The sequence below is a fragment of the Erythrolamprus reginae genome, chromosome 2 (genome assembly GCF_031021105.1).
Source record: "Erythrolamprus reginae isolate rEryReg1 chromosome 2, rEryReg1.hap1, whole genome shotgun sequence".
Lineage (NCBI taxonomy): Eukaryota > Metazoa > Chordata > Lepidosauria > Squamata > Dipsadidae > Erythrolamprus > Erythrolamprus reginae.
Window position 1 is genome coordinate 270,579,575 of NC_091951.1, and position 12,337 is coordinate 270,591,911.

Genomic DNA, 12,337 nt, shown 5'->3' on the forward strand with positions numbered 1-12,337 from the left:
TATGCCTTTACAGGTAGTTCTCAACTTGCAACCATTCATTTAGTGACTCTTCCAAGTTACAATGGCACTGAAAAATGTGACTTGTGTCTGTTTTTCACACTTATGGCCATTATTCCATCTTAGTGGCCACAAGTTCAAAATTCAGATGCTTGGCAACTGACTCATACAGTATCTAGGGTCATGTCATCAACTTTGGTGACCTGATAAGCAAAATGGGGAAGCCATTTTGTATTATAATTAATATTGTAATATAAATACAGTGGTACCTCTACTTACGAACTTAATTTGTTCTGTGACCAGGTTCTTAAGTAGTCTTTACAAATGTGTTACTAACTTAACAAGTGTGGTAATTCCTTTAACACCTACGGGAAGAAAGGTTGTAAAATGAGGCAAAACCCATTTAACAACTGTCTTCTTAGCAACCTAAATTTTGGGTTTAACTGTAGTTAAAAGTCAGAGATTACAGCATTAATTCAAAGTGGTCATGTGCTGTTTACAAATGATAGCAGCTTGTACTAATTACATGTTGAATAAACAGAGTGTAAATTCTGCAATAAATATTTTCAATGGGGTTATAAAATTAAATATTGGAATAATACTTTGAAAACCTCGATGCAGCATCTGCTGTTTATTGATGCAGTGATGAACTAGCTAAGTTTATTTTATAAATCTTAAGCCACCTGCATATATTTTTAAAGACAAGTTTATGTGGCTTACAGGAATTATTCCTCCTTTAGATCTCACCTCTGGAACTAATGACTAATGAATTTTCCAGCCGTCAGTCCAGCTGACTTTTTCCAGTCAGTAACAATCTCAATTTTGGATTAATCCTGAAGAGCACATAGCAAATACTGGTCAAAATTCAGATTCTGGACACCATAAAACAAAATTTCAAAATGGGTGAACAATGCAGTCAGGCGGTAGGGAAAGCAAGTAGGATGCTTGGCTGCATAGCTAGAGGTATAACAAGCAGGAATAGGGAGATTATGATCCTGCTATATAGAGTGTTGGTAAGACCACATTTGGAATACTGTGTTCAGTTCTGGAGACCTCACCTACAAAATGATATTGACAAAATTGAACGGGTCCAAAGACGGGCTACAAGAATGGTGGAAGGTCTTAAGCATAAAACCTGTCAGGAAAGACTTAATGAACTCAATTTGTATAGTCTGGAGGATAGAAGGAAAAGGGGGAACATGATCGAAACATTTAAATATGTTAAAGGGTTAAATAAGGTCCAGGAAGGAAGTGTTTTTAATAGGAAAGTGAACACAAGAACAAGGGGACACAATCTGAAGTTAGTTGGGGGAAAGATCAAAAGCACCATGAGAAAATATTATTTTACTGAAAGACTAGTAGATCCTTGGAACAAACTTCCAGCAGACGTGGTTGGTAAATCCACAGTAACTGAATTTAAACATGCCTGGGATAAACATATATCCATCCTAAGATAAAATACAGAAAATAGTATAAGGGCAGACTAGATGGACCATGAGGTCTTTTTCTGCCGTCAGACTTCTATGTTTCTATGTTTCTATATCCAGTTTTCATATATCAAAAGGACTTCCGGTAAAATTTTGGTTTACAAATAGACTTCTAAAAATGGTTGATAGATATCCTGGCCAGACTATCTTATAGAAAATTCCTATGCTTAAATACATGATGTCCTAATATTTTACTGCAGTTCTTAACCATAGATGGATAGATGGGCCTCACACATAGAAAAAATATATTCATGTACAGTGTTACCTTGATTTTCGCGGGGATGCGTTCCGAGACCACCCGCGAAAGTCGAATTTCCGCGAAGTAGAGATGAGGAAGTAAATACAACATTTTTGACTATAAACAGTATCACAAGCCTTCCCTTAACACTTTAAACCCCTAAATTACCATTTCCCATTCCCTTAACAACCATTTACTCACCATTATTATTACTGGTATTCACCATTGAATAAGACACTAAGTGATACTGATAGTTATAAACACAATTATTTATTAACAATAAATTTTTTTGGTTATTTATTTGTAAAATTATTAGTTTGGCAATGACGTATGACATCATCGGGCGGGAAAAACCGTGGTATAGAAAAAACCCGCAATAATATTTTTTGAAAAACGTATAGCCTATTCGCAAAGTTCGGACCCGCGAAAATCGAGGGAACACTGTACTTGAAGATCAGATCATCCACAAATAAGCTAACCCTCAACTTTTCAACAAAATATCACAAAAGTACACTGCCCTTGAATAAGATGACCTCAAAATCCCATGAAAGCTTAGGACGAAGGTATGAAAATGTAAAACATGTTGCCCCTCTCTTCCCCCAAGGTACCTATAGCATTACAGTATTACTTTTACTTACTGATTTTCCTAAAGCCATTTTTGAGCATTTGCCTCAGTTGAGTTCTGAAAAAAAATATCCCGGGCACAGATCCAGTATATTAGCCACTGAACCATGCTGCTAGAAAAGAATGAAACAGAATGCAGCTGGGATATAGACCATCTTCTGTTTGCTGTGCACTAAGTATGCAGTTCACAGATGCTGAGAAGAATGATGTTATCTCTGTGTATCTTAGAAAACTAATGCCAAATTTTCTATGGCTTTTGGAAAAAAGACTGCTGCTATTGTGTGTTGGTGAATAGAAAGCATGGGGAGCCCTTAAGGGTGGGGTGGCTTTTCACAAAAGTAAATATTGAGCCCTGCCTTCTATACTGAATCCATAGAGATTGTGTGGGGGGGGGTTTCTTTTAAAAAATTAAGAGTTTCTTTTAAATGTTTGTTAGAACAAGGAGATGCTGATTGAGAAACCCACGTCCAATAAAAGCCAGAAGAATGAGATTAAAGTATAATTTGGACTCTTTGTATACTCTTGAAGGAGTCCCTGTTTGGGCAAATACGTTGCACCTATTTTGATTTGTCTAGTTAGTGGACAATTTTTATCTTTCAAGGGGACACAATCTGAAGTTAGTTGGGGGAAAGATCAAAAGCAACGTGAGGAAATATTATTTCACTGAAAGAGTAGTAGATCCTTGGAACAAACTTCCAGCAGACGTGGTTGGTAAATCCACAGTAACTGAATTTAAACATGCGTGGGATAAACATATATCCATCCTAAGATAAAATACAGGAAATAGTATAAGGGCAGACTAGATGGACCATGAGGTCTTTTTCTGCCGTCAGTCTTCTATGTTTCTGTGTCTTTCTTTCCATGTTTTCCGTGCTGCACCTGAAACCCCCCCCCCTTCAACTTTTCTATTTCACAATTCAGATTATGAGATTTGTTGCTCAGATCAAATGGCTACAGTCGCAAGGAATGTTTGCTAGCAAGATAATGGCTTTTGTGTTGCTGTTTTTGTGCTTTTGCTGCTGTTATAAATGGATTTTGCCAGCAGATATGAAGGAACCACAAACTGGGTTTATAGCTGACAATGTCATTTGTTCAAAAGCCATTAATCAGAGGCTTCGTTGCCTGGCTTCCAATCCACACCACGGGGGTTTCAAAGTTTCTTACTCTGAGAAAACATTCTGCTCCAAAAATCCAATAAGAATCTCCTCATGTTTCCTGTTTGTTTGTTTGTTTGTTTGTTTGTTTTATTTATTATTTTATTTTATTTTATTTATTTATTTATTTATTTTAGCATGTAAAGCCAATACTAAAACAACTAAAAAACCCTTATTGTAAAACCAAACATCCATACATACAAACATACCATACATGAATTGTAAAGGCCTAGGGGGAAAGAATATCTCAGTTCCCCCATGCCTGACGGCAGAGGTGGGTTTTAAGGAGCTTACGAAAGGCAAGGAGGGTGGGGGCAATTCTAATCTCCGGGGGGAGTTGGTTCCAGAGGGCCGGGGCCACCACAGAGAAGGCTTTTCCCCTGGGCCCCGCCAAACAACATTGTTTTGTTGATGGGACCCGGAGGAGGCCCACTCTGTGGGACCTAACTGGTCGCTGGGATTCGTACGGCAGAAGGTGGTCTCGTAGATACCCTGGTCCGGTGCCATGAAGGGCTTTATAGGTGATGACCAACACTTTGAATTGTGACCGGAAACTGATCGGCAACCAATGCAGACTGCGGAGTGTTGGTGTTACATGGGCATTTTTGGGAAAGCCCATGATTGCTCTCGCAGCTGCATTCTGCACGATCTGAAGTCCCTGTTGGCTGTAAAAGATTGTATGATATTTGTTGCCATGTCCATTCTTTTCATCTTGGCGTAAAGCAAGTCAATTTACCCTGTGTGGAATATACCCTTTTACAGAATGTACCTTTGAACATTCTTGTAGCTGTGATGATCACTTGCTGGAAAAGACACGCCGTCGTCTGGGGAAAAAAATGTCTGCTATTTCTGATGTTCTAACTGAAGAGCCGTATGGTTCCCCAGGAAACAACTCAAAAACACAGACATGCAGAAATCTATTATAGGGTCTGTAGAATATTATGTTTCTCAGATTGACACAGAGAGACGCTCCGTTACAGATGGAGATCTTTTAGCAGTCAACCACAATGAGCAGGGAGAAATAGATGAATAAAACTTCAGCGTGTACTTTACCGTGGGCTGGTTTAATAGAGCATTTTCCTGAGGCGCTGAATATCTTTAATGTTTCATCAAGGCATTACTACCTTGTCTTCGCTGCTAGCAGCCGGCTTCTACATCAAAGTGTATAGTCTGTGAAAATGCTTCTCTTTGGGATGTTACAGGATAGAATGCATGAATAATTAGTATCTTTGTTAAATGAAATCCAACTCCTATTGATTTAAGAAAGCTAGAAATTAAATGGTGGCATTTGTTGGAATCCAGGAAGTGATCACCTTGGCGTCCTTAGCAACCTGCCGGTGATGTCAAAGCTCCAGAAGTGATCACCTTGGCGTCCTTAGCAACCTGCCGGTGATGTCAAAGCTCCAGAATCTCTTCATGGGAGGGATTCCCCCTTCAGGTTCGAGTTCGGGTTTGGTTCGGGTTTGGCCAAATTTTGCGTAATGTTCGGCCGAACTTGCCGAACCCGAACACCGTTGGGTTCGCCCATCACTAATTGTAAATCTTTGCATTGTTTAACGTACTGTTTGATTATGAAAAGATAGCATATGTATACTATACACAGTAGTGAGTAGAACTGAGTTAATTATATTAGTCCGGCCCTCTAAAGCCAGCCCAATTTGTGATGCAGCCCCACAGCAAAATTAATTGCCCACCCCTGCAAAAAACATCCTCCCAGAACCTGGGTGCGAGCCAAAAATCAGCTGGCCGGAACACACATGCATGTTGGAGCTGAGCTAGGGCAACGACTTGCATGCCAGCAAATATGGCTCCGCATGCCACCTATGGCACCTGTGCCATAGGTTCACCACCACTATCTTAGACAGTATAAAACTGCCTAAAAGAGACTGAAAATTTGGGTGCGTCTTATACTCTGAGTGTAGCTTTTTCAAAGCCTTTTTTTCAGCCCTAACTAGGTGCTAATGATCTTCCCAGCTCTTACCTTGTAGGCTCTTTCATTGTTACTCTCTGCAAAGAATGTTTACCAAACCCTAAGTCTTTGCAGGGTTTTTTTTTCATTGTTTTAACTTGCTCCAAAGGATTCTTTCCAGCCCTAACAAGGTGCTAACGATGTTCCCATCCTCCCAATGTCCATAAAACGAGGTCCCAGATTGTTGGGGGACAATATGTTGCTTCTAAATCACTTACAGAGAGAGTGCTATAAAGCACTACAATGCGATATATCAGTCCTATTGCTATTGCTATTTCTGTTATTATAATAATTATCAGTTTATCTTGCCATATAATTGAATTTTGAGTTTATTACCTCATTTGATTTTGTAATTATTTTAAGTCCTTTAAAAATAATATTTATCATACACAGTTTTGGAAAGCTTTAGGTAGCATATATATCTTTTAAAATTAAGTAAATAAAATAGCTTTGTATCATAAAATTGAAAAGATTGGACTCCTATTATCCATCTTGGCAGTCTGATAATAAAGTGATCAGTGAAGCTAAATGCACCACCCTTTTCATTCAATGGGCATTCTTCCAGAGAAGACCTGCAAAGTGAATAGCTCAGTTACCTTATGTATTTGCTATCCTGAGACTCGATATAAAGTCTGAGTTAATTATATTGGATTTGTTGTGGTTGGCTCTGGCCCAGCTCCTGCCCCAGGGAATGGGGAGGTGGATGCAGGGGAAAATTCAACATGTCATAGGCCTGTGTTATTGCCGACAGAATCAGTTCAGAGTTTAGTTTCCTTGGACGAAGAAGAAGGTGGGAGTGACTCGGCAGAGGGGGGCTTGGCACACAACCAAGGCAGTCAATCTTCCTCATCTTCTATAGCTTCAGATAATGACATTTTGGACCCACGCAAGCACAGAATTATGCATAGAAGAGACCAAGTAAGAACATATTACAGGAAATAAGGGAGGCCACCTGTGTTTGGGTGGGGCTCCAGTAATTAGGCTGCTGCCATAAATAGCAGCATGTGGGTTTGGCCGTTGTTTTGGGAAGAGTGCTCTTTGCAATACAAAAAGAGTGTTTTGTTTATTTTGAATTTTGTGATAAAGGACATTATTTTGAATTTTCAAACGTGTGTGTGTGTGTCTGAAATTTGTACCCTTGAATTTTCGGGAGGCTCCTATCAGAGAGCCCGGCAGAACAGGATTAATGTAGATAATTACAGAATTATTCTAAATTTCCTTAATGAGTATAATAAGAACCTTGTATATATGGTATCTGCATTTGACTTAAGCTAGTACCTTTGCTTTAGCTTTGCCTGAAATAAATTGAAATTACCACTTGACATCAGTGGCTATATAAATAAAAATAACAGCAGGCAATAGTTTTTTTATATATTTTATGTGGCTTATCTCACCCTTCTGACTAAGATTGTGTAGTATCAATGTAAAATATTAAGTCCCACCAGACTTTTGTCGTTCTATTAAAATTGTTCATTTTGAAAACACATATCAACAAACTGGAGAAGTTATAAATAAATATTTTCAAGTAAAGAATCTGACAGTTTTGGCAGATTTCCAAGAAAAAAAGTAGAGTTTTATATTTCAAATACCACTGAGCTGTTAAAGGAAAGTTATGCACAACTTGTTCTTCAAGATTCTTGCATTTAGGGCTTGATTGCATGTATATTTTTGTACTTTATACTGGAAAAAAGCAGTCAAGTTGAATTGTTGGAAAGTATTTGAGGAAATCCACTATATAGCTTTTTATATAGCTGTACAGTCTTTGTTTTCTGCTTTAGGAAATCTGCCATATATTTAAATGTATATTAATGCTTGCTTATGCATTAGCAGTCAGCAGCAATTTTAGTATCCACTGTTTGCAGCAATAGTAAAAAAAAATCTGTCAAATATGGTAGAAAGTCTAAAGACAGTTTTAAGAAGAAGTATGCTTTAAGAACATAGAAAAGGGACAGTTTGCTTTTTAAAGAGTTTGCTACTGTCTTTGCTTTGAAGTACGGTACATGTCAGATGGATTATTTACTCATCCACAAAACAAGGATGTATTTTTGTCTCAAAGTAACTTTGTTTTTTTTTAATATAATATCATTTTATCTGATAAGGGCTTAATTTTTTTTTGAAAAAGCACATCCTAATTTTATCATAGTTCTCGCAACAAGAATTATTCAGTAGAGAGGTTCTCCTTGCCCCCAATTTCTGTTCTATCTATTTTTGAGTCACATTTAGTATATAACTGCCTTCTACCGCACGAATCCCAGCGGCCGATAAGGTCCCACAGAGTTGGCCTTCTCCGGGTCCCGTCGACCAAACAATGTCGTTTGGCGGACCCCAGGGGAAGAGCCTTCTCTGTGGCGGCCCCGGCCCTCTGGAACCAACTCCCCCCAGAGATTAGAACGGCCCCCACCCTCGTTGTCTTTCGCAAATTACTTAAGACCCACCTTTGTCGCCAGGCATGGGGGAGTTAAGTTATCCTTTCCCCCTAGGCTACTACAAGTTATGCATGGTATGTTTGTGTGTATGTTTGGTTTTTTATAATAAGGGTTTTTTAGTTGTTTTTATTAATTGGATTGTTCATGTTGTTTTACCACTGTTGTTAGCCGCCCCGAATCTGCGGAGAGGGGCGGCATACAAATCCAATAAATAATAATAATAATAATAATAATAACAACAACAACAACAACAACAACAACAACAACAACAACACTTTTCCCACTTACACTCAACAAAAATAATAAATGTACTCTGGCAATACAGTAGTCCCTCGCCTATTGCTGGTGTTACGTTCCAGACCTGGCCGCGATAGGTGAAATCCGCGATGGGGAATTTATTGACTGATAGTACTTATTTAAGTATTTATATTGTAATTGTTTGGTAGTTTTCATTGTTTTAAGTGTTTATAAACCCTTCCCACACAGTATTTATTTTAGATACAGTATTTAAATACAGCATTTACTATTTTAGATTTTTTATTTTTTTTTAAACCTGCCGATCGAGTTCGGCGGGCTGTTTAAATCTGCCGATCGGCTTCCTCAGAAACCCGCGATGAAGTGAAGCCGCAGTAGGTGAAGCGCGGTATAGCGAGGGACTACTGTATCTTTTTTCCTTCAGAGTCTCCACGGTGTTGCTTTTGTCTCTTTCGCAGGCCTGTGAGTTAAATGCTCTTAAAGTGCACTTACCTGTAATATTGTTAAAATAATAATCTCCTCTCTTACACTTGAGCGTCGAAGACATGTAAAATCTTTACACTTTGGCATCTAGAACTTCAAAGCTGTTTCTGGCAATTTCAGATTATGTGGGTTTCGCTCTTAGGTCAGCTTCACCTATTGTTGTGAAGGATTATAAGTCTTTCCTTAGCAATGGAGAAAGCCATTAAGGCAGGGCTTCCAGAAAAGATTACTCTGATCCTCTCAAAAATCATGATGCTGATTTTTGCCCTTTTTGGCCTATAGCTTCTTCCAAGTGTTTTTCTGAGGCCATTGAAGAGGTGGAAGAACCCTTCCAACAGGCTCCCTTTTTTTCTTATTCCAGTTTTTATAATTCTTCTGGCAAGAGACACAAGCTATCCCCACTGCTAACCTAGAACTAAAGCCATTCAAAAGCATTTTGTGATATCATCAGAGTAAAGTTTGAACCATAAAAAAAGATTTCAAATTTCAAGTTCATCCATATATCCTGTGACCACAGAGATATTTAGAAGCAACATTTGTTTTCTATTACTAAAAGTTTCACGCCCTCTTTTCATATGTGTCTTGGGGGAAGGAAAACCCTTCTAACATAAGGGCTTTAATGTTTTATGTATACTTAACATTGCCACTGCTTTATCACTGGGGAATTGTAACAAATGCTTTTTAAAAATAGATTTATTAGTGTAGTAAATATTGTAAAAGTTGAGACCTGAAAAGAATGAAAGAAACCCTAAGTTTGCTCTGTCAATCAAAACTTACTTCGCAATATAAGCATGGAATAAAACCATGGGGAAATCAGACGCAGTTCAGCCAATCAGGAGTGGTGATGGGGAATCTCCTATTAGGTTAGCGTTTAGAAAGAGAAAGGGGCAGCTCCATCTTGTCTTTGTCTCTTTTTTTATTTCGTGGAAGGAATTGGAGATTGGTTTGGCTCCAAGCCAAGTAAATCAAATTCAAAATCCCTAAGCACCTTAGGTGGCAAATTGAAGAAAAATACAGCAATATAAGCAGAGTTGGGCTGCTAAGGTGGAACGATGATGGGCGCCCCTGTGTGTCCGCCGGAGATTTCGCTACCTGCCTGTTCTGGTTTCTGGTGGAACTTTAACTATTACAAATAACTCTTATTAAATGCAGTATTTCATAAACCAAGAAACTCCATCTTTATTTCTCTTCTCTTCCGTATTCAAAATACAGTTCATACTAGCACATTCCTCTTCCTCCCGTTATCATTCTTAATTGCATTCCTCATACATTCCTCCCAGCCTTCTCTGTTTAACAAGATTTATGTACTCACAGCATGATTCAAAAACAGCAGAAATGACTGTAAAATAACACAATGCATTTGCTTGCTTGGGAGCTGAACGCCTTTCATTTTAGGGCTACAACATTGAAACTCCAACCTTCTTCCCCACTGACCCCCTGATGTACCAAATACATCACTCCAGTATTTAACCCATTCCTCCCCTTAATATCTTCTTCCAAACACCTGTTCCTTACGTTTTTGGACCCCTCTGAATTTAGGATTGACCCAGCAAACATCTGATTCTTCCTCGCTAGATTCTGGACTCATAGCCACATCCTGTGGCTGGCCTCCCACCTGTTCTACTACCTGTAACCCCGGGCCCACCACTAATTCATAAACGCTATCTGTATCAGAGTCCTCAATTTCTTCATCATCCTCCAACTGACCAGGAGTATGTACAACACTGTCCAGGTGCAGTAGCAGAATTGCGCTAGATTCCACTACCACTCAGAGCCATGGGGGCGAGCACACGTCACCGTTCCACCTTAGCAGCCCAACTCTGAATATGAGGAAGACTGAAGTTAGATGCACATTACAATTTTGGATTGTGTTTCCGCTGTGTGCCTTAGTTACATCTTGTCTACTTATGTGTGTATGTGCATATATTACCTTTCTTAAGGAACAAATATTTATGTAACCCCCCCCCCAAAAAAATGTAATTTCCAAATGTCATTTGCTTCCCTTTCTTCCATTGCATTTCTGATTCCAATTTATTCTTTTAATCTTGGTACATACAATAAAGAATTGCATTTCTTAGAAAAATGAGCTCACACATTCTGATACGGAGCTTAATAGTTCATTCACCCTCTCCCCTTCACCCCCTCATTCCGATAGAAGGAAACTATCAAAATCAGCAAACTATTGCACATAAATACTAGGAAGTCCCACACTCACTTGCACTGACGTTACCTAGTTGGGTAATAAAATGTCTACAAGCAAGCGTCCATTGTCAGAGATTACCAAATGCTCCACAGTCATCATTTTGCCTGCTTAGTTAGCTTAAAGAGAAAAGCAGGGCAAGAGGTCTGCCAATTTCCTCTTCCCAAGAAAACTAGTACAAAAAAAGTTATTCTTTGGAGTATTAAATTGATAGAGACAGACAAGCACAAAAGCTTTCCCCAGAACTGTGGCAGAGTTCATAGGAGGGTCTGGATGTAGATTCCAAGAACTCCTTCAAGGCAGCCAGAGAATCTAGTTCACCAACATTGTGTGTTTCACTTCTGTAAGCAAACTCAAGCCAATGCAGAATACCAATCCATTTGGCCAATAGGCATTACCCAAATTCATTTTTGTCCAAGTATGATTATACAGTTCTATATAAGATAGGATCTTGAATACATAGGAAGAATCTTACAACCCTAGGTACTGCTGCTCATATTCCTCCAACAAGAAGATACTTGTAGTAGACTTCATACTCAGAAATTAACTTGCGAAGAAGAATAAACAAATAATATTATATACATTATATATTGTTAATAAATAAAATACAAATATTCATGTGTTTTTGTTATAAATGTTTTTTCTCTCCCTGCAGTTGATGGTGTTTGTGTATATAAATGCTTGGTTAATAAAGATACTGAATATTGCCGTGTAGGAAAAGAATCCATTTTGATAACACTTGGTTACAACAGCGCCTTACTACAATTCACATCACATTCTGGTAAGTGGCTAGATATTATATATATACGAAGATTTTTGTATTCTCTGGTCCTATATTTGTTGAGGTCAGCTACCATGTTAATCAAAGATTCTCAGGTGTTAGATCTGTTGGACCAGCTAGCTACTCACTACTTGATTTGATTGGTCCTTATTTGACATTCTAGAGAACCTGTTGTTCCAAGCTTTTAAAAATCAAATTGGATTTATCCTATTCCTGAGTTTAATTTGACAATTCATTGACTGTATATGTTTTATCTTTGCTGATGTTTGTAGAGAGGTTATACCTTTCAAGAGGATTCAAATGATGGTGACATTAAAGCCTAACTTAAGTCATTTACACACACAAACACCAAAAGTCTACAGTCCTGTTAATTGTTTATAATGGAATATTTGTGGTGATTTATTTGAGAATTGCATCATTCTATATTGAGACTTGCTGAGATTTAAGTTTTCCATCTCCTGTTTTTTCCCCTCTTTATTTTGACAACTGTTAGCTTTAACTGAATTCATGCAGAGGATTGTTAATATTCCAGCATCCGGTTTCTACCATTTAGACAGCAGTAAATCATACGTAGTATTTTCTGCTTCCTGTGTAACATGTTTGCAACATCTGAATAGCATCAAGATGGCCATAAAATAGTTTTTTTAGTTAGGTTTTTTTTTTGCAAAGTAAAGCTAGCCGCCTAGAACAGAGGTTTTCAAACTTGGCAACTTTAAGACTTGT

At 38.3% G+C, this 12,337-nt stretch overlaps 1 protein-coding gene across 1 annotated transcript in view; it reads left to right on the forward strand.

Moving 5' to 3' along the window:
• LOC139162347 (histone-arginine methyltransferase CARM1-like) overlaps positions 1–12,337 on the forward strand; it is a 70,991-nt gene that overhangs the window by 15,879 nt on the left and 42,775 nt on the right. Inside the window, exon 2 of the mRNA XM_070742600.1 lies at positions 11,489–11,614. Coding sequence (XP_070598701.1) covers positions 11,489–11,614 — 126 coding nt within the window. The remainder of the gene's footprint in view (positions 1–11,488; positions 11,615–12,337) is intronic.